This window comes from Kryptolebias marmoratus, linkage group LG20, assembly GCF_001649575.2.
Source record: "Kryptolebias marmoratus isolate JLee-2015 linkage group LG20, ASM164957v2, whole genome shotgun sequence".
NCBI classification, from domain to species: domain Eukaryota; kingdom Metazoa; phylum Chordata; class Actinopteri; order Cyprinodontiformes; family Rivulidae; genus Kryptolebias; species Kryptolebias marmoratus.
The window spans coordinates 17,426,529-17,452,473 of NC_051449.1; the positions used below are offsets into that span (position 1 = coordinate 17,426,529).

At 40.8% G+C, this 25,945-nt stretch overlaps 1 protein-coding gene across 1 annotated transcript in view; it reads left to right on the forward strand.

Moving 5' to 3' along the window:
- Positions 1 to 8,586: 8,586 nt before the first annotated feature.
- lrrc24 (leucine rich repeat containing 24) overlaps positions 8,587 to 25,945 on the forward strand; it is a 21,497-nt gene continuing 4,138 nt past the window's right edge. Inside the window, exons 1-4 of the mRNA XM_017420764.3 lie at positions 8,587 to 8,856; positions 21,612 to 21,800; positions 23,570 to 23,848; positions 24,138 to 24,306. Coding sequence (XP_017276253.1) covers positions 21,639 to 21,800; positions 23,570 to 23,848; positions 24,138 to 24,306 — 610 coding nt within the window. The 5' untranslated portion in view covers positions 8,587 to 8,856; positions 21,612 to 21,638. The remainder of the gene's footprint in view (positions 8,857 to 21,611; positions 21,801 to 23,569; positions 23,849 to 24,137; positions 24,307 to 25,945) is intronic.

Consider the following 25,945-nt stretch of genomic DNA (forward strand, 5'->3'; position numbering starts at 1 on the left):
TGTATAAGTCTGTTTATACCCAGGAAGAGATTAAACAACTTCTGGCAGACTGAGCTGATGTGAAGCAGGATCCACTGGGCAGCCCCATCCACTGAATGACACTCAGCAAGATGAAAGTTGTTCAGTCGAAGGAAAAAAAAAAAAACAGGTGACAAAAACTGATGCAAAAGTGACTTCTGGAGCGATAACGCAAAGTGAACTTTAATAATTGTGAATGGCCTGTTGTAATTTAAGGCAATAAACACCAGTAAAGTTGAAGTTGGTGAGATTAAACTGTTCACAGTTCCCTCTCTTTGAGAACATACAGGAACGTTCTCCTCCATCTGAGAGAAACCACCTCCCTCAACCTCCTGGTGGTTTTAAACCAACTCTTGGAACACTGTCACTAGACCAGCGCTAGAACTGGGACCCAGTGCCGCTGACTGGGTTACAAACACTTTTATCCCGGCCAGAATGTTCCTCGGATCTTGCTACTTTGGTTATGGTTTGGTGTCAAAATATTTAATAGCTATTCTGGGGTATTAACAGATAAAGTAATCCAAAATATAATCTCATATTTTGGGCCTGACCCCTTTTAACAGTAAAAATACTGGAATCACTTTGGTCAGAATTCATTCCTTGATCTGCAAATACTTCTAAATACTACGTATTTTCTAATTAAAAAAAACATATAAATATTGTGTTTTTTTATTCTTGTGTGTGTTTCAGAGGCTCAACTATTCTAATCCAATATGTAAACCTGAGCTAATGCAAATTTGACACAACACATTGTTTTGAAGTAATAATGATTGATACTTAAGATGTTCAGTCCATCTGTAAAACTGGCTGAGGTTTAGGGATTTGGGGGGTTTGCTGAGGACAGTTAGCTGCGACCACTATACCCTGAAGTGTACTGACTCCAACGGTTGTTGGTGTACAGGTGAAAAACCATTATGAAGCCATCCCTTCCGGAGCTAATTCCTATGCAGAGAAGCGACCGTCAACAGAAGTGTTTCCAGCTAATCTTGTCTAATGACTGAACCCACTTTATCAGAAGCGCTTGCATTTGTTCTGCAGAGGCGTCGACACGTGTTTTGATGTCGGCCTCGGCTCTCTGCCACCCTAGCTGTATCTTTGCTGTTTTTGTCTCCTCTCTGCTCACGTTTGTTCCTGTTGCTCCAGAAGCAGCAGCAAGTAAGTTGCTGTAATCTTCGTCTACAACAAGAAGAGACTGGAGTTTATCGCAGATAAACGCTTCCTCAAATTTGAATTGTTGCCAGATTTCCCAGCCAACTGGGACCCGTTAAGCTCATCCCATAGGTTGTGTGTAAGTTCATCCCCCACCGCCGAAGATGGGAGGTGATAATGTCTTTGCTTGTGTCTGTGTGTGTTCATTGGTCTGTGGGGTTAGCAGAAAAGCACATGAACATACGAACCACAGCTGATGAAGTTTTGGAGTCAACCCGATTCAAGATGGCTACCACATCTAACACATATTTGCTATAACTCAAGCAGTTTTGCAGATATAAATCTAAAATTTGGTGTAATCGTAGCTGAGCTTCACCGCCCAAAACATACTCTGAGCTCTAATAGATTGTTTGAGATTTTTGTGTAAAATTTGCTATTAACTGTTGGAATTGACCTCGTCTGTCTGTTAGCAAAATGTCTCATGGATCGCTAGGCATTTTTTTTAGTGAATCTTACAGAAAGTAATCATTAGCTGTGCATTTACAACTCATTCACTTTTGGAGTCGACCTTAGCCAACACAAAAATGTCTACAGTACAGTAAATTTCACAGATGTTGAGCTACATTTGGTAGTGTGGTAGTAGCTGAGAGTCACCCTCAACACATGATCTGAGTGCTATCAGTTCCTCACTCCATCCCCTCTCAACATGAGAGGATTTTAGTTGAAACGTCTGGCATGAGAGGCAGCGGGCGATGTGCATTCCTTCATGAAACTCTACTTCTAATAAATCAAATAACAAATTTGTCATGTCTGTTTAAACAAACGGCACAAATGTTTTAAAAAACATGCAGATTTAATTCAAATCAGTTGTCAGAGGCATGTTTTGGTCTAAAACTGCTCCTTTTTTCTGATTTAAATGAACATAACCTGTACATGTCAAGGCTTATATAACCCCATGTTGTTTACTTCAAACCTTCATCCTTTGGAATATCTGACAGGGAGCTGGACGTTTCCCCCCAGAATGAGGTAATCCCACCCTTTCCTGCCCCCCCTGTGATCTTATCTGTCAAAATCACTGACAGCTGTCAAGGTGCGGGGACCAAACAGTGCTACACTTCAGCCTTATTTACTGTGTGTGTGTGTGTGTGTGTGTTTGCAGGGCCTAATACCATAAGTCTGCAGTAGCCTGGTTTCGGCGGCGTTTGACAATCCTCTCAGTGATTAGTGGAACAAATGTCTGCTCGTCGCATTACAAGCTGTTGTTTTGCCGGCCGTTTGTAAAGCTTCCGTGCTTTTCACTGGGAGATCATCTCATTACATGGTGCGAACGTGTGGGTGAGGAAGAGCATAGGTTTACATTAAATCACTCTTATCTTCTCTGCCTGTTATTGATTTGGAGCCATTTGCATCAAAACACAAACACAAGGAAAAACGGGACTTTTCTCACCTGGACCTTTTTTTTTCTCCCACGTTCATATTTAAGTTGTGTGCATTCATATTATGTGTTTTATGTGAAGTGGAATAACCCCCTGATTGTGGCATGCCTCGTTCGTCTGTTAGCAGAATATCTCATGACTCAGTGGACGGGTTTTAATGAAACTCTCAGAAATGAATCAATTGGTGCACATCTAAAGGGGATTAACTTTTGAAGTTGATTCCATTCAAGATGGCTGCCACAGCTAGTCAACCATAGCAAACACAAACAGTGCTGTAGCTCAGTAAATTGTGCATATTTTGAACTAGAATTTAGTATGGTTGTAGCTGAAAGTCACCCGAACACATACTCTGACTACTAATAGATTATATCACAGCACTGTGCATAATAGTAATTGCAAGGTTTGACCAAGACAACTATAACTCTGTTCCTTCTCATTACAAGATGATTGTATTCTAAAACTGTGGCATGATGCTATGAAAGGTGGCAGGTGTGCTAGGTCTTAAATTGTAATCTGGTGTTGTCAGCCCTTCTCCGTCTCCATCTATCTAACTGACTGTGAATCAATTTGTCACAGTTTATCTTTTCGTGCCCTTTAAAAAAATACTCAAACTTGTCAATTTTAGTAACAAAACGATGGAGGAATCCACTTCAATTATATTTTTCAAAATGACAAAGAGCTTTTATCGACATGCTGGGGCTGAAGGAAAAGGAAGCATTTGCTTTTTGTTTTTTACCACATGAGGTATTTAGACAATAAAGGAGCGTTGTTTCAAAGATCAGCGGCGGAAAGCTCCTCAGTGGCAGGGATGGACACAATGTGCTTTTCTCTTTCATGTCGACACGTTTACAAGGCAAGTTAAGAAGGAAACACTCCTAATTACAGCTCATTCCAGTGGGAGTATCTACAAAGGGATGAGGGTTTTTTTAATTTGAGCGCACTCAGAAACGAGCGAGCAACACACAAACACAGAACCTGGAAACAGTCCCGAGTCTTCTACAGTTGGCCTCAGAGCACCACTAATGGAACTGGGACGAGTTCAAGTGCACTTTGATGCTAAGACAGTGCAGAGAAATGAGTCCTCTAAAGATATAAAGGCTTCAGTTTGGCAGCTAAAGCCAAACCTTTTTCGCTCCAAGGCTGCATTTAGCTTTTAGGGCCAATAAACACAACTCTTAAACAAAATTTGGAACCACTTATAGCAACTTAATGGGAACGTGCGTGCAAACAAATCGCCCCCCATTATGATTTAACTTTTTTTTTGTTGATGTTGTTTGTATCATCTGTGAGCCAAAAAGAGGCAAGTGAAAAACAGCGGGATGTGAAGAGAGCCACGTGCTCTTTCAGACATTTGAGCGTGATATTAATTACCCTGATGTGAGTTGAAACAAGCTCACATTGGGCCAGATCATTAATATCAAGGCTCAAAGACACACACACACACACACACATAGCATTATGTTCAAGGCTTAAATGACGCACTATCAGACAGACTAATGTACCCGCTGACGCATGAGTGCATTCTCACGAGTGGCATGTGTTTACATGCACAAACATGAAGGTGCGCGCACGCAGGCAGCTGGTAATCAAACTTAGGTGGTGGGTTTTTGTAGTGTGTTATTAGTGTGTTGACGTCATCATCAAAGGAGACACACACACACATGTTGAGGAGCAGGCATGCGGTCGCTCTCATTTCAAACCAGCCTATGCAATGTAGAACTGAGCAGTTGTAACAACTACTTAAAACGAGAAAATAAATATCCTAGCTTTTCTCACTCTAGGCTAGACTATTGTAGGTTTTTATTATCTAGATGTCTAAAATAAAAAAAACTATAAAAAGTCTTCAGTTGATCCGAAATGCTGCTCCTGCCAGATTTCTGATGAGAGTTAGAAGGAGAGATCATATTTCTCCAATTATAGCTGGCTCCCTGTAAAATCCAGAAAATCTTATTTGTAACATATAAATATCTCAACAACTAAGCTCCATCTTATATTAAATAACTTATTTTTCCTTATTTTTGTAACAGAGCAGTTTGCTCTCAGTTGTTGCTAGAGTTTCTAAAAGTAGAATGGGAAGCAAAGATTTCAGTTATCAGGCTCCTCTCTTGTGGAACCAATGTCCAGGTTCTGTTCGTACAGGTGACACCATTTCAACTTTTAAGACTTTGATAAATCCTATAGTTAGGGTTGGTTAGAGTTTCCTGAGCTCTCCTTTAGTTCTGCTGCTATAGGCTGAGACTCCTGGAGGACAAACTGACCACATTTCCTCACTCTGCTGCTGTCTTTACTCTTTTTATTCTATATGTTTATGTTCAAAGTTATTGCTGTCATTAACCTGTTATGACAGTTCTTCTTCCCGTAGAAACTACACCTGGACTAATTCTTCGGTGTTTTCCTGCGTCCCTTTCCTGTCCTCTCAAACTCTGAGCCAGATGGCCGCTCACCCTGAGCCTTGTTCTGGTTCTGCTGGAGGTTCCTCCCTGTTTAAAGGGTGTTGTTCCTCTTTACTGTTGCCAACATGCTGCTCAGGATGGTGGACTGAGACAAAATGAACGTTCAACGCTGGCTTCCGTAGAGAAATAAATTTTACTAATTGACATTTCATAACGGACTGCATGCGCCTGTTTTGTACTATAATAAGAACTGAACTGAGTGGAACTAGAAGTTAATCTGGATCTGAACGGGATTTATGATTTGGACTTGTTTTTGTGTTGTGCCTTGAAATGATTTTTGTTGCAAATTGGCACCATATAAATGAACTGAATTGCATTGAACTATCCTCCATGAGTCTGTTTTTACATGGGAAAAGCAAAGCTAGCATAAGCCAAAACAGTTAGCTAAAAAACAGCATGAATGGTTCAAAAGGATGGGATAAAACAAATACATCAAAATACCAGAAAAACAAGAATTAAAGACCTAAGATTAGATAGTTAAAGTGGTTGTTATAACTTACTAAATGTAAGAAGCTATTTTGTTAAGTTTACCCCAGAAAACTAGATTAAAAGTAGACTAACTATTCTACTTTTAGCTACGTAAACAACTGAATAAGAAAAAAAAAAAGACTTCTTTCAGGAGAAATCTTGTCAAAAAGATAATTGTTGCCATAATTACAGTAATTATGGTGGCTGTAATTATGGTTTATAATAATTTAAATATTTGTCACTGATTAAATCAGACACAGTTTTGAAAAGGTGGAGCTGGGGTTGTGGGGGAGGGGGACGGGTGAAAGTAACTCGGCAAGCAGCTTGAAAAAGAGAGTAAAAGCCGACAGCATATAACAGTTTAAATGAAGTCCTTTGAAGAGAAACAACCGATTGATCAACTCATCCACTGCTGTGTCGTGGCCCACAAGAGATGGGTTCTGTTGCTGAAGAAGGGGATCATTTTGTAACTTTATTTCATATTACCTGAATAAGACTGCCGCAGACTTGCTGAAGATCTGGTTCAAACAGAGCCAGGTCCCCACTTGATGTAGCTCTGAGACGATTCTTCATGATGGCAAACTGAGTCCCTCATTAGCGCTCTTTAAAGTCATCAAAGCCCATTGATAAACAATGTAATGTCCCCTCTCAGGACAGGGAGTTCGAACCAATCACTGCCTTCATCAGTTAGTTTGTGTAATTGTGTTTGAAACTTTGATTTAGTCCTAATTAGAACAAACCTGTTGTAACACACGCAGACGGGCACCTCCTTTGGGATTGTGTTGTTCTGAAGCAGAGCCTCTTTGTTCCATGTTAGGCTAGGGCTGAAATCATATAATTGCGCATATTGATCGTATTGCATCTTGAACATTAGTTTTTCATCAAAAGGCATGTAATCTAAAAGACAAAAATATATTTAAGCCAGAACAGAGCAATGTTTTGTTGTTATATGATGAGAAGAGTTTAAATTTTTTAGGTTTTACAAGGAGACAAAACAGGGAGGCATACACCGGATTGTTCCTAGAGGAAGCCTTCATGGCTACCAGGTCAATATTTTGGATCAATTATAAAAATTGTGGGGAATTATTAGGCGTTGCAGTGGTCTAGTCTGAGTAGGATCATTAAAAATGTTATTTTAAGGTAGAACGTTACAGTTTGATAAAAACAGACACTTGGATGATTACTGCCCACACTGGGGGGGTTTGAGTTCATCTGTCCAGTTGGATTACATAAGCTGGCAACTGTACTGCAGAATCCCTTCACAACATAGGAAATTAAGCTAGTGCCTAAAAATAAACTATATTCAACAGAGCATTTGGAGGCAGTTAGTAAAGCGCAGGAGAACAGAGTGCAACTCGAACTCAGATCCTCCGTCTCAGCCTGAATTCACCTGACAGAAAGGGCACTTTCCCGATCAGTTCTGCCTGCGGTTTTCCACTCTTATTTCTTGTCATCAGCACAGTCAGAAATCGGACCTGGGAGTGTCTGTCTGTCAGCATCAGAGCGTGGAGGATCAGCCTTTACGACCCCTCAGACTGAGAGCCGCTGTCCGTGGTGCTGAAAGCTGAAATCTGAAAAATGTGTTTGTTTCTCTGAAAAGTGACTCTTATGAAGCAGCAAACAAATAAAGAATAACTGTATCCACCTCCAGCTAAAAATGATTAGAAAAGCTGCTGAAAGCCAAAACCAGCTCAACAGTATAAAAGCTAGAATTAGCAAAAACACTAGCTACTAGAACGATAGAGAACATTTTAAATTGAACATTTTAAATTAGTAAAATTATAGCTATGAATTAAAAGCAACTAAAAACCAGCAAAACAGTAGCTCAATGCTAAAATTAGGAAAACAGTAACTAAAAGCTAAAACTAATAAAACTGTTGCTAAAAGCTAAACCCAGCAATAAAGCATCTAAAGGCTAAAAATGGCAAAACAGGAACTGAAAGCTAAAATTGTCTGAATAGTATAAAAGTAAGACAGCAAGACAGTCGCTAAAAGCTGGAACCAACAGAAGAAAAGCTAAAAGAAACCTTTTAATTGACTGCTAAATCTAGCAAAACAGTAGCTAAAAGCTAATGATGAAGTAAATAATTTTAAGGAGATCAATGTTTTTCAAAGGTTAAAGAGATCTCACTGCATTTCTATGAAAAACAAAAACTGTACATAAAATTCAACAATTCAAAATGTATAAAAGTTACAAATAACAAATGTCAGCCATCATGTCCTAAATGGGCTGGATGTTTTGATCTCCCAATGGCTGAAATAATTAAAAGTCTGCTAAAGTACTGTAGTTAGTCCAAAGAACGTAAATAAATAATGCCATACACCATAATACCATAAAGAGGAGAACAACAGAGTAAATGCTGACTCAGTGTTTGCACAACTGGAGAAAGTTTACTGAAACTTGGTGACAAAGCTGAAACTTAGCTGTTAAAGCTAAAAGAAGCAGAACACTGGCAAAAGCTAAAATAAGCAAAATGCTGGATAAAATTTCGAAGTAGCAAATGGTTACAGCAAAACATTTGCTAAAAGTCGAAAGTAGAAACTAGCTAAATAAAACCTAAATAGAGCAAAAGCCTAAAAGTAGCAAAACACTTGCTAAAATAAGCAAAACTTAAGTAAACACAAAAAGTAGCAAAGGGATAACTAAAAGAAGCAAAGAGTTAGCTAAAGTAGCTAAATCTAGCCATAAGCCAAAAGTAGCAAAAGGCTATAGCTAAAAGCTAAGTGTAGCAGAACATCAGACAAAAGCTAAAAGTAGCATAAGAAGACAAAAATAATGCAAGTGTGCTGAAGCAGATTTTATGGGGAACAGTGTTTTTAAAGGAAGTGGAAAGATCTAAATGGATTTCTGTTGTAAACAAAAGTGAAAACTGAGCACCTCCACAGTGAAGGAAGTGGAGAGCGGCCGTCCCTCAGTGTGCTCACAGAAAGAGAGGCAGATCCCTTTAGGCAGATAATTAGATGAGTATTGGAGGAGAGAGCATCCGGTGAAAGCAGGAAAGAGAGGGAGGGAGGGAGGGAGGGAGGTGCGGTGGGGGGGTTGAATCAAAGCCGCATAACAATATCAGAGAGTGAGTAGAGCATCATCCGCGCTGACGTCCAGCACGGTCCTCTCAGCGTCCGGGCTCCGATGAACGGACTCCGAGCCGCAGCTCAGTCAGCCCCCCCATCCTCCTCCTCATCATCAACAACAACAAGAATAACAACAACAACAACAGCCTCCCCTTTCCGTGATCTGAAGCGGACACATCGATTCCATAATATCATTTTCCTCTCAAGCCGGCTTGGAGAGAGAGCGCTGCGCAGATCAGGTCCGCGCGCGGAGGAAGCGGGTAGGTCCGCTGTTTGTGTTTCCCCAGGGGAGGTAGAGGGGGTCGCGCGCTCTGCTCTTGGGATAGTGAGGCTGAAGCGAGGTGTGTGTGTGTGTGTGAGGGGGGGTGAAGGGTTTAGAAACACCGCGAGTCCCTCCGTTTGATAACGTTTAGTCCCTGTTGTCTTTGTGGTGACGCTTGGAACGCCGGGGGCTACTTTCAGGAGCTCGCGGAGCGGGAGCGCAACAAAACAGGTGAGTGAAGGCGGCTGAAGTTAGGCTGAGAGGGAACAGCTACAGTTTAAAGACAAGCAGAGATACGGAATCAGAGCTCAATGAACTCACACGCGCGAGACTTAACAGCGATTGTTATTGGTAATGTATGATTGCCCGCCACCGAGAGGCGAAAGGCGGGCGTTATGTTATTGCCTGGACCTGTGTATGTGTGCGCGTGACGGTCTGTTAGCAAAATATCGCACGAACTTCACAGATGTTGATGATTTTTTTTTAAAGAAATTAATGATAAAACGTACACCTAGAACTGATTACATTTTGAAGTCAACTCGATTAAAGATGGCCCCCACAGCTAATCAACCTAAGCGAACCCCAAAACGGCTATAATTCAATCCGTTTTACAGATATTGCGTGGTAGTTGCTGAGAGTCATCCACATCGTCCCAGCACTAACAGACCACGTGAGTTCATTGTTTCAAACTTTGCTGATGATCTTTGAAGTCAACTCTGTCTGTTAACAAAATGGCTCCTAACCCACTGAACAGATTTGAACAAAACATTTAGAAAACATTCAATGAATGTTCATCTGCAACTGATTACATTTTGGAGTCAACCTATTCAAAATGGTCACCACAGCTAACTGAATTGATCAGATGTGAAAAAATGGCTATTACTCAGTTGGTCTTACAGATATCGAGCTAAAACTTGATGTGGGGATAGCTGAGAGTCACCCCCAACACATAACAAGAGCATTAAATAATTATGTGGAATTTCATTATATCTAAAAAGATCCCACATAACATAATATTTGACCGAAGCAGCTTAAACTTCCTCATTTCTCAACATAAAACTACCTTTGTTTAAAACTTTGCCATGAAAGGCAGCGTTCCTTCTTATGCATCCCTTCAAGAAATGCTACGTCTTTAATTGTTGTTGTTGCACAGGGCCTCGTGCACATACAGTGCAGGACGCCTGCCTCATGCAGTCTTTTTTGGGGGGGGACTCTTGTCTTTTTGTATGTAAATGAAAGAACATAATCAGCTTTGAGACCTGCGTTTGATTTTGCCTAATAACCACTGACAGTGAACTTTAAAGTTTTACGAGCTCAGAGGGAATTCAACATGTTTATTTTGACACCCTCTCGACAGCTCACTCCAGGCGTCAGAGATGCCGACGCGGCTGTGTAAGACTGCATTAGGGTTTGGCAAAGTTTAGCCAACATACTGACAACTGGGTCGTCGGCTGCACTGATTGTGTTCGTGTGCTCCTCCTGTCTCTCTCACTAACTCATGACTCTGGCGGGGGGTTGATCAGGAGGGCGTCATGCTGCCACGCCGAAAACAACCATTGTGATCTTAGAAAATTCTTGCATACGAATTCAACTCATTTCGCAGGAAAACGGCATCTTCCTGGAATATGAATAATGCGAGAGCGATGCTGTGGGGGATAAAGGATGTTTGCAGATCTGTGCTGAGCACAGCACTCGCTCCATAGGAATCTGGCAGAAACAATGCTGTGTCACTATAGGACTTGCCAAAAGCAATATGCTCTGATTAGATTAGGGCTTGCTTTACTATTAAACATTACACGCTCCTACAGGAGGACCACCGACGCCCGAACGCCCAGCTTCACTCGGCGTCCGAGTTGCGATGCACAGCTCCTCGGCTTAATTGCTATTCTGCACAGGAAGCTAAGCAGCAGGCCACTAGATAGGACCTCGTTTGTTTAACTCCGAGGGTGGAGGTGGGTGGTGGGGTGGGGATCTGTCTCGCATTGACAGATCTGTATGGACAAGTTGACTCCCTCTGCCTGCAGAGATTTTTAATTTTTCATCGGCTACTGTGTGCCAGACAATGATAACTGAAATCTCCCCCATAAGATGTAATTGTGTTGCTGTCTCAGTCCTGGTCCGACTGCGGGCAGATGGAAAAGATCAGCTGAAATGAAGAATGCATTAAAAAAACAAACAAAACAACAACAAATAGAGGGAGAGAGAGAGAGCGAGAGGGAGAAAGAAACCCCAGCTTCATAATTCGTCTCTATATGTGCGACTGCATAGATAACCAGGGTATAGGCTCGGAGCCGGAGTGTAATTTGACATCCGCCTGACATCCATCACTTCAAGTCAGCAGATGCTGTCACTTCCATGGCAACAAAGAAACATAATTTATGAGGATTCATTGAGCCCTGCTGCAGACACCGCTGCACACCAAATATTACAGAAAGGCAATACAGTGAGGATGATGATAAGCGATCATTACAGACGCGTCATTTTCATCTGATTTTGGGACGTGCGTGCACCCCGCAGTTTTGCTCATATTGCTGCTCGAGTTCCACTACCAGCAGGAAAATATTGAGCAATATTTACAGTTTGGATTAATCTGGGGAGAAACGCAGAGCTGCCGAAAAAGAAAAGGATTTAATACAAAGCAAAGCAGAGCAAAATGATAAAAAAGTCATCCATGTGAACTTTTAAATCAAAATTAAGGCAAATGTGAAAGAGGAAGATATTGTATTTTGAGTAGGAGAGGATGGGAGCTGTGATGCATCCATCTTCCAGCCTGTCTGATCCCATTTATCCCTTCAAATGTGAAACAAGCCTTCGCTGAGCGGCCGTCACATCTGATTGCTGTATGCAAATGCATCAGCGACTTATAGGAACAGGCAAAGAAGAAGATGAAGAAGAAGAAGAAGGATCAGAGGGCTGCTGGTAAAAAAAAATTGAACAAACTGAAAAAGAAAAATCCAGCTCTCCTATTTTGATCAAACATAATCCACTGACTCATAACTTCTGCAGCTCGTTCAATGAGTCCTCGGGTGCAAAAAAAAAATTGCTCTGATCGATTCTACCCACCAACCAACCCAGACTGGTGGAGCGACACTGGTTCAGACCCAGAGAGGAGGCTGTGGAGGATATTGATGTTTGAACAGAAGAGATTATAAGAAAACACAGAAGAAAAGTGTCAGACGGGGGAATATTGACGGATGTTCTGTGGAAAAAAAACCCAAACTAAAAACTGTCTGTTACGTTGAAGAATATGACTGCTGCCAGTTGTTTACAATGAAGCAGGTTCAAAAACCCTCAGGAATAAAACTAAATAGTATCTCATTTACTGTTTCCAACCAAACAAGTATACAATAAACTCCTTAAATAAATAGTTTCAGATGTGTGAAAATGGGCTCATTCGCAGCCATTCCTTTATGGAAATTTGACATTAAGGGTTAGTTTGGGATTGCTGAAGTGGAGTTATTAATTATCTGTAGCTTACCTATAACAAAAAGCATCCACCCGTGCACACAGTTGGGACTTGTGATTTAACGTTTAGTCACCCTACGTATTGCATCTTAAAACCCTCTAATACACATGTGGCAAACTGAAGGCCCACGGGCCAGATCCAGCCCTTGCTGATGTTTCATCTGGTCCCTCAAGATAATGTTATTAGATCTGGCCTGCCGGTCTGGGACGGATCGACTCTTTGTCAATCCTCATTTTGCTCAAAAATCTGAGCCTAGTTAGTCTTCTTGTGGCAGTTACTTTGAAGCCAAGAAAACACGTTTTCATTTCTCACTAACCTTTAGTTTTGACTTGGAAAGAGCAAAAGAGAGCATCAAATGGGACTGATCAAACTCCCGTTGATTAAACTTGCAGCCAAGAAATGATACCAGGTATCTGACTTGAGTTTAGTGTGCATCAGAGTAACAGCGAGGCTGATTTAATGTATGTATGTCTTTTTTCTGTATTTTCTTCTTGTTTCCAAGTTAAATGTCAGTAGCTGCATGATTTGATTTTTATTGATTGCTTTTTGGCTGTTTTAATGAAGAAAAATTCATGAGAAGGAATAAAATATGAATGCTAATCATGTGTGTTTTTAAATTTACTCTATTTTTCTTTGTTCATTAAAGTATGTTTGTTCTCAATTCTATGTAATATACAATAGGGAAAAGGTATTTGATATTTCTATATGACTGATTTGACATATTACATCTAAAACCAGGGTTAATTTATGTATTTTTTCAATAAATATTGATTGAGATTGGCCCTTGGCTAGGACTTAGATTTAATTTTGGCCCCCTTGTGTAACTGAGTTTGACCCCCACCCCTGCTCTAATGAAACAGAGGCTTTGGGTATGAAACGTGCTGCCGCTGCTTTGTAAGTCTTAATTTTCCAATGAATCAACATGGAGGGGAATGCATGTCTTCTGACAGTAAAGCTAGGCTCATCTGGGACCATAGCTAAACTTAATAATACTTTCAAAATAAACTACAATGGCAGGGACAGTTCCTGATGTTTATGGTTATTTACCTTGGAAACTGAGTCAACTGCAGCCCATTACCTGCAGTGGCTCACGCTATGAAACTATAGTGTTTACACTGCATTACTTTTAGCAACAGATGATGCCACTGCTGTCACACTTTATGCCTTCTGTTTTGCAGCACAGCTTTCACATGGAACACTAATAAACCTCTGGTGACTTGGTGTTTAGGGAAAGTACAGACTCCTGTGTAAATAACCATCTAACACAAAGTGACGGTGGTGTAAAGGTTTATAAAATAGGATTTGCATGAACTGCTATAAAATCTGCACTGGAACTGGTCTCCCTCAGACTAACCGTCTTACCTGTCTGCTGTTCCAAACTGACTCGCTGCAGGTGAGATAATGATTATTAAAAACAACTCCACAGAACACCACTCCAGAAAATAAAAAGTATGAATGATTCCTTTAAAAGCCAAAGTAAGCTAAGTGTAGATTACCATAAAGGTGAAAAATGGCAAACAAACATCCTGTTTGTATTTTTCCTTCTTTGCAGTGATGATACTCTTTACAACCATGTTAGATAATCTTTAATATAATCTCTAAAACAACAAAAACAACAAAAAACAAGTCAATATTATTGCCCATTGCTATAGAAAACACAAAATAATGTAATTAACTGTGCATGTTCATTTGTCTCACTGTCTGTTAGCAAAATATCTCCTGAACCACTGGACAGATTTTAATAAAACTCTCAGAAAGTAATTCATACATGTACAAATATAACTAATTACCTCTTGGAGTCAACGTGATTTAAGATGGTCGGCACAGTTAATCAACCTTATCCAACACAAAAATGGCCCCCACAAATGTTTGGCTTAGATTTGGTGAGGAAGTAGCCGAGAGTCATCCCCAATACATACTCTTTAATCTTTGTTTAAAACCTTGACATTAACTATTAAAGTCAGCCTTTTGTGTCTGTTAGGAAAATATCTCATAAACCACTGGACAGACTTTAATGAAACTCTCAGAAAGTAATTTATAAACGTACATCTATACAACTCTTGGGGTCAACTTGATTCAAGATGGCTGCCACAGCTAACTGACCTCAGCAAACACAAAAATGGCTATAACTATAACAATTTTACAGATATTGAGCTAAAATTTGGTGTGTTAGTAGCTGAGAGTCGTCCCAACACACACATTGTTTCAAGCGTCGGCATGCAAGGCAGCAGTCAATATGCATTTCCTTCAAAGAATGCTAATTTTTCATTTAAAACCCATTTTGTTTTTGTTTTTTTTTTCAGTTTGCAGAGAAAACAAATAAGATGTGGTGTGTGGATTAATCACAGTTGCTTGTAGGATGTCACCTTGTCAATAAAGCCACACAAGCACATTTCCAGTCTGTAGGCTAAGCAATGCTAACAGGATTTAGCCTCTAATTGGCATCAATATTCTCCTCTCAGCAAGAAAGCCAATAAATATGTGTATCTAGTATTGAATAATTTATGGAATTGTTTGAGGTTAGCATTTTATTTATTCTTCCAACTTGTTCAGAAGCAGCTAGGAGCTGATATGAATGTCGTGTCCCTCTTTTGTTGAAGCACACTCTTTGCACCAGTGTATCTTCTTTATCTTCGTTTATTTATTTATTTATTTTAGCCCGCAAATGTTCTCTTGGTAATTTTGTTGGTCAAGTATTTCTTCACAACTTGTCAGGCACCGAGTTGTTCTTACCTTTTAGCTCTAGACAAATTGCAACATCTAAAGGACTCATTTGTGGGGAGCATAAAAGGAAAAAAACAACAAAAAAAAGTTGATACCCAAAGCAGATGAGAGCAATCCTCTCTGCATCATAATCAAAGCACTGTGGCCTCTTGTATTGTGTTTGTGGGAGTGTGGCTCTTTGGAGCAAGTGCATTATGAGACAAAAAGAAATTTGCATTGAAGTCAGGCGTTTAGCAAGCACCAATTTTAGCAATTGTCTTCTCTTGTGAAGGGTCCTCGTTAGAAAGTGGGATCTTTTGTGCATTGGTTTCGTCTGGGCGAATGTATTTGTCTCCAGACGCTTCGTAATTTCTTTATTTTGTGCACAATGTTTTTTTTTGTTGTTTGGAAGTCGTGCATATTTTAGGCAGCTTTTTACAACGCCGCTTCTGTTTCATCGAGCAGATAAAGCTCTGGATTTAAAAGAAAGCGAGCGCGGAGTGAAAAAAAAGAAAACGAGGAGGGGGAATGCATTAGGCCTAAATGAGGTTTCAAATCTCTTTTTAAGCTTTGAGCAATCACAATGTGATGTTACAATCACCCTGTCAGAGCAGTGGGAGCAGAAAAATAAACCTTTTTTTTTGTAGAAAATGGACATTGATTAAACGCCCGTCTGGCCTTTGTGCTTGTTGTTATCAATTATCAACAGCAAATCAAATCGACCTGGGTGAATTCAGACGCGAAAACTTGTTGATCACGGGGAGATGTTGTCTTTCTGGCTCTCTCCAGGTGTAGCTGAGGTAACCGTGCGGCTCTGTTACCACAGCTACAGCTCAGAAAGCCTCACATCATCAGTTTCAGGGGTCTATTTGCGTGTGTGCGTGCATTCACATCGGTACGTTTTGAGCTTTTCCTCCGCTGGCTCGCTCCCACCGCTAACAATTGCTTCTATTTGTCAGAGCAGTTTATCATGTGAACTTCTTACAAAGCAAAGATTCATCAAGTTTTTTTGTTTTTTTTGCCTGCACGCCGAGGGGGAGACGGATGGAAGGTTTTAGTCTAAATGTTCCACTGGGAGTAGCGGCGGAGTGCTGCTGCTGCTGCTCAGAGGGTGATTCTGCTCGAGGCAGTCTGACAGGGAGCTAAACACACACACACACACACACACACCCTATACGCTCACACAAACATTTTCCAGCAATACAAGAAACTGCACTCATTTACTCTGTTTCTCCTCAACATAGACATTCACAAATGCCAGCCCACCCCCAATCTGCTTTCATGGTGGAAATCAATGGCTGCAGAAGCCGAGCTGGACAGAGCGGTTGTGGAAAAATAAAGAAATCAATGCTGCCTTATTAACTGAGCAGAGCTTCCTTTACTACTGACACACACAAAAATATATATGTGAGAGCTTGCATCTGACTTGATCTGTGTCCTTAAATGATGGCGGTGGTGCTGCTGGTTGGAGGCAGGATGTGTGAGTGCATAAGCAAGTGTGTGTGTGTGTCTCTGAGCGATGGTGGCCGGTTGTTTGCGCCCAAACTGCTACTTTGTAGGCGTGCCCAGCATGCGTATGAGTCAGAGTGAGTGTGTGCGTGCGCGTTTATGTGCTCCGAGACAATCTCTCAAAGTCGGTGTGTTACTCTTGGGTCAGTGCCACGACGCCGGGCTAGTGCCTTGGCCCCAGTCTATTTGTGGACAAAAGGATGCTCTAAGACAAAAGATTTAGCACCTGTCAGTCAGAGAGGAGGGGTGAGAGATGAGAAAAGACAGAGGTCAGCGTCTCAGGAAGGGGGAAAAAAATGATTAAGGCTTTCAGAAGGCCTGTGTAGGGGACACGAAAGGAAAGGAGGAGAGGGAGCAAAAGACAGGAAAAGTTGAAGCGGGGAAAAAACAAGAAGAGTGACAAAAAGTTGGACTGAAAGAAAATTTACAATTTAGCTCTGGGTCATAAGATAGCTCAAGTGCCTGTGAGCAATTTTCCCTGTGAAATGACAGCTCCTATTTCCGCAGAGTTGTTTGCCTAACACCAGCTCGCGAGAATGGTGGCTGGCCTTCGGGCCCTGTGAGCAGACCTTCCCCCATCACACGAGTTGCCATAACAACGGATGAGGTCGACCCGCACCGGTGGCAGCACGGGGATGTGAACTTTGTTTCTGCCTCCAGCACTTCAGCTGTCTGCCGCGCTTCCGACACATCAACACCCACCTCCCCTGGAAAAAAAAAAAAAATCCCGACAGAACGGCGCGGCGCATTTCTTCTGTGTGCTGTGGACGCTGCGCTGTGATTGCTCAGCGGAGGACGGCGTGTTTGGCCTGTGTAAATAAATCGCCACGTCAAGAATAAAAGTGGCAAATGCAATTTCAGAAATGCCCGAGTAAACAAACTTCAAGCTGATCTGAAGTGAAGTGCAGAATAATCTTTGTGGAGCTGTTTGCAAATGCATGTTAGACGCTGGAGGTGAATATTAAAACCGACGGTTTGATCTTTGAAGGTCTGATCTTTGTACACAATATTAAGCTTTAATCATCCAATTTACACATTTTACACACACAGCCAACAAGAATATACAGCTAACCTAATTTCTTTTGCTGTTGACAGCACAGAGCAGCTGAACTAAAGGGATCCATGTCAACTCACTGCACTGGGTGATGATTCGTAATATATCTATATGATGATGACTCACTACACTGTTTACCACAGTAGCTAACTGTGTTATATACAGTGCCTATAAATATTTAAACTTAACTAAATTTAAACTGGAGTTTGTTTAGATTGTTTTGAGGCTATAGGGGAGATTTAATATTAGTTTTCTCATATTAAAAAACACAGCGGCTTTCTCATTGCCACTCGCCCATAAAGCTCAGACTGGTGAGGAACCCAGAAAACAGTTGTTATATGTTCAGTCTCTCCCATCCCACCTGCTGAAGCTTGGATCTCCTTCAGAGAGCTCCCAGGTGTCTTTGTGGTCTCTCTCACTATTCTCCTTCTTCACGCTCACTCAGTTTGTGAGGACATCCTGCTCTTCGTAGATTTACACGTCCCATATTCCTTCCAGTTCTTGAAGATGGATTTTACAGAACTCCTGGGGATGTTAGACTCAAAAATCCTTTAGCAGCCATCCCCTGACTTGTACTTTTCAATAATCTTTTCTCTGAGTTTTATGAGGACAGTTGCTTTAAAGGGTATTGGTATTACTCTGTAGACATTTGATTTCACTTTGGCATTAAGGTTGTTTTGATTTTTTCTGTTTATATTGACCATGATTGATTTATGCAATAAACACATAAAACATCCAAAAGGGTCAATACTTTTTTATAGACACGCTAAGTATTTAAATGTCTATATAAATATAATGGAACACTCATATCACAGGATAGATGGAAAGGGACATGGGACTTTGCCATTTAAAAAAAAAATATATATATATATATATATATATATATATATATATATTAACATATTCATACAGAAATATGAAATTAACTCCTTTCAGTTTTAGGAGCCGTTGTTATTACTCAGAACTTAGTTTACTGGAAATTTTTGAATTGATTTTCTATAGCTTCTTTTTTAAATCACTGCATTTTACTGATTTCTAATGAACCCATTTTACCACAAGTCATCAAAAAAATAGTGAAAATTTAAACAGCTACAAACATTTCAACTTTAAATCACTGCAGAAAACAACATGGGAAAGCTTTTCAGGCTGACACTCTGTCGCTGTGATGTGCTCTGACAGGCGGTTGAGAGTCTGAGGACATCAGAGCGAAACTTCTGCGTCTGTTTTCTATGATCGTTTTCATCCCACAGGCTGCAGAAGCTGCGGGGAAAGCTGCTCAACACGACTTGAGGGATGTGCCTAGTAGTCCTAGTGCCTGAACTGTTTGTGAACTGCTGCTACTCAAACAATTTAAAGCGGGGGAGACATCTTCAGTCATAGTTTCGCCAGACAAGTTCATGGAACAGCAGTATTGTAGCTAATCATGTTTATATACATGCACAAACTTATAACAAACTTAATGTGTGTTTCTTTGCATGCCTTCTTGTATGATAGAAAACAGCCTCTTAACATAGTTTCACCAAACAAAGGAACTAATCCTCTGTCAAGATACTACCATGAAGCCCATTTTCATAACATGTGGCAGTAACTATGTTTTTATTTTTTGTTTTGTTATATATATATATATATATATGCATATTTAAATTATGACCTATGCCTAATGTAAATAAAATAGTTAATATGAATCATACATTGTACTACTTTTCAAACCCCCTCCCCCCCAAAAAAAACTTCTTGATTGACTTGACATGTTGCGCAGTGAGTTGACATGAAGTGCGGTGAGTTTGTGTGCAGTCAGCTGACCTGCTCCCGAACTAAAGCTAAGATTTTGCTGGGCTGCAACTAGTCAGAGACACAACATTGCGAGACAATGTGCACAATTTCATTTGGAATCACATTGATGTGTTTACACGTGTTGCTTAAATGCTGGACACATATTGCACCAACTTCCAAAAGAGTTTGGGCCAAAAGTGATTGGGAATATGCATAACTATTGCACCACTGTTGTCACATGACAATCCTAAGAATGTCTTTCCACTGAGAACTACCCAATTGTACAAACTGATCCCTTACTAAAATACTAAAGGGTCCAAAATAATTTATTGGCACCTTTAGGAACCAATCTTGGAACTGGAATGAGTGATATTTTAAAGAACCGAGTTGTTTCCTTTTTTTCAGCTTGCAGATCCCGCTAACTCCATCAGTTATCCTCGTGTCTCCTCAGGCTGCCTTCACACTTTGTGTGCTATATCATCGACAATCACTGCCTTTTTTTTTTGTTCCTTAAACGAAACAGCAGAGCACAGAAATGCTATTTTCTGTACATGGCAGGGTGTTATTCGCATTTATCTCAGGCTCACATCCTCACAAAAAATAAATAAATAAAAAATTCAGGCGGCACATCCTGCCTGATTTTTTTTTTTTTGTGTGTGTGTATATTCTTAGACGAGGGGCAGGCGAGTGTCTTCCTCTATGGTTCTCTTCGGATTCAAGCCAAAGCTATTTAGGAATCGTTTCACTGTGAGAAGTAACAGTAATGACAGACCAAAGCCTTATTCAAAACTCAATTTATGTGCTTTCTGTCCCTCACAATGGAAACACATGAATTCTCTCCATGCTTGTTTGGCGAACTCCAGAGAAGCCATGCTTTTGTTAATAAGTGTGAGACAACGATTGAACAGCTTATGTAGGTCACATTGTATTTATCTGGCTGGCGATCCCCATAAGTGTGCTCCAAATCAAATATGGTATATTAAAATCCAGTTCGTTGCTCATTGGCTTAATAATGCCATGTGGCTGCACTGGGAATATTACTTCTCAGCCACTAAAACAGTGATCTGAGTGCTTTTACACTTAGGCAGTAAATTACTCCTCTGGATTAAAACATTACAAATGGGACATGCTTGATATCAATCAGCCAGAGCAGCTCAAACACTTAATCAGTCGCAGTTTATTTCAGGCAATGGACCTTTTCATCGCTCGCCTTAAATGAGATCTGTGCTCATTCCTGTAATTAATAAAGTAGATGATCAAATCAGTCATGTAAAAGCTATCTGTCTGAGTGACTCTGCTGTCTTAGGCAAACTAGACATTAGCATGTAAGATAGGCCCAGTGGGATCAATCTTTTATTGCAATGTGAGGCTTCAAATTGGGCCACAGATGCTTCCAGTAGAGCATCAGTGAGGCGACTGATGCTCTACGAGAAGAAGCTTCTGTGGACAGGTGAAACTACTTCAGTAGGGCTGAAGGACTGACTCAGTGTGACATTTCAACTTGTATTATATCTCCGCGCAATCTGCTGCTGAGGAACGACTGTGAACGCTGCCGGGCGACATGTTATTGGGCGGGGAGCATGAGGCCGTTTTGATGCGAGCAGTCAGGCAGAACAATAAATCCCTTCCAGGCAGTATGGAAATAAAAAAGGTGCATGGATGAGTTGCTCAGTGATGGGTTTATATCAAAGAAAGCTATTGCTTCTAGGTGCAGCAAGCAGGCCGATGCTGATGGTCCTGATCAGATCATTAGAGCTGGTTACCATGTGAGATTTGCTTCGAGGAGATAAAGGTGGTTCCTGGGATTACAGGGTGCAAAAACAGAGCCTCTCCGTCTTTGCTGCACACTTTGTACAAGTGCTTTCAGAAGATAGAGACAGAACTACAGAAGGAATGTGAATGTGTTTGTGCATGCATTAAACAGACAAGAGAGAGGTCCTTGAGGCAACCTGCGAATCTTTTATCACATCTTTAATTTATTGAAGCCCATAATAGAAGCTGCTGCAATTCCACTGAATAGACACAGCTGAATAGTAATCAGCCGGGGGATGAGGAGATATGCTTAACGTTCTCTTCCTTTTTTGTCAATCCTCCCTTGCTATTTGACAATCTCCTCCTTATTCAATCTATCCCCAGCTACTGTCATTGTCTGTTTTGAGAAAACACTACGGTGGCGGACTGAAGGTTTTAAATTGTGCAACTGGGGCGGGTGATTGTCACTTCCTTTCCTGTCGTCTTCTCTCTGCAGGATTTGTCTCTAAAGGCTGGAACCGTCATGGGTCTCTTGTGGTACTCCAGACTGATCCTGATTGTCTTAGCCATCATCCCACAACGGTCCCTGGGTTGTCCTTCTGGATGCCGCTGCTACAGCCTCACAGTGGAGTGTGGATCCCTTGGGATCAAAGAAATCCCACAGGGTGTCCCGTTCATCACAGAGGTCAGTCGGACGAACGGCGATAAGTTAGAGCCCTCTCTGCGAGTCCGCTGCAGCCGACCCAACCAACCTGCACTGGCAGTTTTCAGTTGACTTCCCTTTTCATCCTTTGTTATTACCCTGAAATGATTGTGGTTAATCAATTTCCTGTGACCCCTCTTTGGTGTAAAGCCTGAAGGAGGGGCCGCGCTGTTGGCAATTATTCATCCTTCCCTCAGAAAGTGACTCTCGCTCACACCCCCTGATCATCTGTTAAGAAGATGTTTAACATTACACCGTCTTTTCCTTCTGGGTTCAGGCCCTCCAACATTAATGCAGCTCATGAATATTGATGAAAAGCAAGTCCCGCATAAATTGTTCCATTAACCTCAATCAGCAGGTCTATCTCGTCGATCATACCTCACCGTGATTTGTGATGAAGGCGCATTACCAATCAGGCAGGCACCCATGGATTGTGCATCAGACCAATAAAGCACTTCTCGTAACATTCAAATCAATCAAATGTTTCTGAATGGCTCAGCAAAGTTTAACAAAAGAACAATAGAACTGGAGAAATTTGCCACAAAAGTTGTTGGTCAAATGATCCCACAGCAGCTCATTATCACGCAAACATTATTCGAAGCATGTTTTTGGTTTTGTCTGTTTGTGCAGGTGTGTTTGTCAGTAAAAACATCTCATGAACCACTAAACAAATTTAATCTTTGGATGTACATCTACAACTGATCAATTTTAAGGGCCAATCACGTTCAAGATGGTCACTAAAACTAATTGAGCTTAGCAAACACAAAAACTGTTATAACTCAGTCAACTATGCAGACATGACGCTAACATTTGGTGTGGTAGTAGCTGAGATTAATTCTCAACTCCTAGTTTGAGCTTGAACAGATTGTGCAATATTATTCTTCAAAACTGTGCCAATAACTATTAAGGTCAACTCTGTTAAGAAAATATCTCATAAAACACCAAATGGATTTTAGGGAAGCTCCCAGAAAGTCCTTTCTGAATGTGCATCTACAACTAACTACCTTTTGGAGTTAACCCCATTCAAGATGGCTGCCACAGCCAACTGACCATAGAAAACACAAAATGTCTCTAACTCAGTAAATTTCACAGATATCAAATTAGAATTTGATGTGGTCGTAGCTGAGAGCCATCCCCAATATTTACTCTGAGTGCTACACATGGTGCAAATGTTATCGTAAAACTTTTGCAATAACTGGTGGAGTCAGCCCTGTTTGTCTGTTGGCAAAATCTCTCATGAATCACAGGGCAGATTTGAATTAAAATCTCATGTAGTATTTAATCAATGTACATCTAAAACTGATAAACTTTGATAGTAAATCAAATTCAAGATGCCCACCACAATTAATCCACCTTAGCTAACATAAAAATGGCTTTAACTCTGTCAGTTGTACAGATATTTAGATAAAATTTGATGTCGTAGTAGCTGAGAGTTCACAACACATAGTCCGAAGAATAACAGATTGCAAAATCCCCTGTGACTGCATAATATCATATTGTTACTTTTAAGGTTTAACCAAAACAACTACAGCTCCATCGTTTCTCAACATTAGATTATCTTAGTTTAATACACTGGTGGTGGGTCATTAGTTGCTTTTTGGATTGCTTACGTCTACGAGTCATTTATCTGCTTGCTAAATACAACAAATAGGTGGCAATCACTTTCTCTAAAAAAAACAAACAAACATAGCTTAACAGTTTCCCTTACTTTGATCACTTCACTCATTTCATTTACCCTCTCTCCCACAAAGACAATCTTCCTCCAGGACAACGCCATAATGCAGATCCGTCTTCAGGACCTGAGACGCCTGGGAAGCCTCCATTACTTGTACCTCCAGAACAACAGCATCTCAGCCTTGGAGCCCGGGGCCTTCCTTGACCAGGGGCAGCTGCTGGAGCTGGCGCTCAATGGTAACCTCATCCACCTGGTCACCCCGGACATGTTTCGGGGCCTGGAGCACCTTCGTATCCTCTACCTCGCTGGCAACCAGATCACTCGCATCCAGGACCACACCTTCAGGGGACTGCAGGTTCGGTTTTGTGAGCTGACAAGAAGTGATGCAGATGTTTGATAGACACTTTAATTTTTGAACTCTAACAACTAAACTGGAATGCTTTATATAGATAAAGCAGAATGACACGTACAAAAAAAAGAGTAAATTCTGGTTTTGACAGTGTGTCTTTCTCATCCATATCATACAGTTATGCAGTGTGGAACGAGTTATATGCCTGTCTGCATTTGACAGTTCTATCCCTTCTTTAATTTGCCCTTGTTTCATACCTATCTTCCTCTCCTTTATGTCTTTATTCCATCTGCAGCGACTGCAGGAGCTTCACCTGCAGGAAAACAGCATTGAGGTGCTCGCAGAGCATGCTCTGTCTGGCTTGTCGTCTCTGGCCCTGCTGGATCTCAGCAGGAATCACCTTCGCACTCTTGGAGCCTCGTTCCTCGCACCACTTGTCAGCCTGCAGGTGCTCCGTATCACAGGTAGAGAGAACTGATAGATCTTACTCTTTTTTTTTTCAATAATATGGTTATCTGATGTCGTCCTCTGAGACGGCTTGAATGTTTGAATTCAAGCTGTCTCAAAAAACTGTTTCACGTCTCCATTCGGAAAATTGACACCACCCTAATATTGCACTGAAACAGAACTGAAATTTACCCCTGTGGGTAATTTAACCCCAATAGACTGACTTGTGTTAAAGAAAATGAAGTATATTTTACACATCACAAAAATCTGCCCAATTAAAGATCTGCTTATAATAAAGCGGTACTCACGGACAAGCACATAAAAGGTAAAATATCCAGTTAAAGAGGCTTCTTTAAGGGGGGAGTATTCTCCAGTTAGCTTTAGTAACCCTTCCTCCCACACCTTTGTAAGTCAGACTAACTATTTCTGTAACTTTCTCCAACCTACAACCTGACATTCACACACTCTTCTTACAGTAATTGGCCATTGGTGCCCAAGTGACACAAGGTCTGGGTCTGAATTACACGCTTTGCTTCTTTTAGGGCTTGATCTTTCTTTCTTTGTTCGTGTGGCAGCTGTCTTTTCATTGTGCCTGAGTGAGTGGTTTTCAGAAGAACTTTTTTGATTTCCAACATGGTCGGATATCAAATTAGTTGAGGCCAAATATGCTCTTGGTTCTTGATGTCCTGCAATAAGCTTAGCAAAATTCAGTCGTAGTATAAAGTACTCTTTGTAGCCCTTAAGATGATGTTCCCCTATGGAGCATGTTGTGGAGCGTTAAAAGAAAAATCTGTTTATCGTGGCTTAAAGAAAACATAATATGAAAAATTTCACTTTTTTATGCTTGAGAGTGTGGGTCAAACTCTAAAACTTAGACAAAGAAAATCTAATAAAAAGCTAAAAATGCTTTAACAGTATATCATTTGCTGACTTGCAAGTTTTAAACAAAGGCCTTTGTGATTTGATTTGCTCAGTTTCTGTAAATTTAACCAAGTTATAGCCATTTTAGTGTGTGCAACGTTGGAATAGCTGTAGCGGCCAGCTTCAATAAAACTGACTCCAAAAGTTAATTTGTTGTAGATGTATGCCTAATGATTACTTTCTAAGAAATGTAATAAAAATCCATTCAGCAGTTCATTAGAAATTTTGCTAGCTGACAGACGGACAAATGAACAAACAGAAGCACACAGACACAAAGAATTACCTGATTGCCCGCCTTTCATGGCAGCAGACGATAAATAATGAGGAATGAATCCACAATGAATGTTTGTGGTTATATAAGAAGGCTTTGCCACTGTAATCCCACTGTTTTAGCCCAAAGCATAACAGAAACTTTAGGAAATTATGTCAGCTTGTAAAAAGAAAACGTAGTAACTGTTTCCTTTAAAGATTCAAAAAAAGTTAAAAAACAAAAACAACTGGACTTCTATTCTGTAGCTGAAGACGTTTCGCTTCTCATCCGAGGAGCTTTCTCAATTCAGAAATAGAGAGTGTGGAGTTGAGCTTTTGAAGCTGAGATGTGATGTAAGCTGGATTGCTTGCAAATTGTTCTCACTCTCCTAACAATGGAGGCTCGTTAGAATCCTTGTTTGTCTGACTCACTGAGGGGCCACTCTTGTCACATGAGTGCAGGTGTTGATTGGAGTGAAACTGACT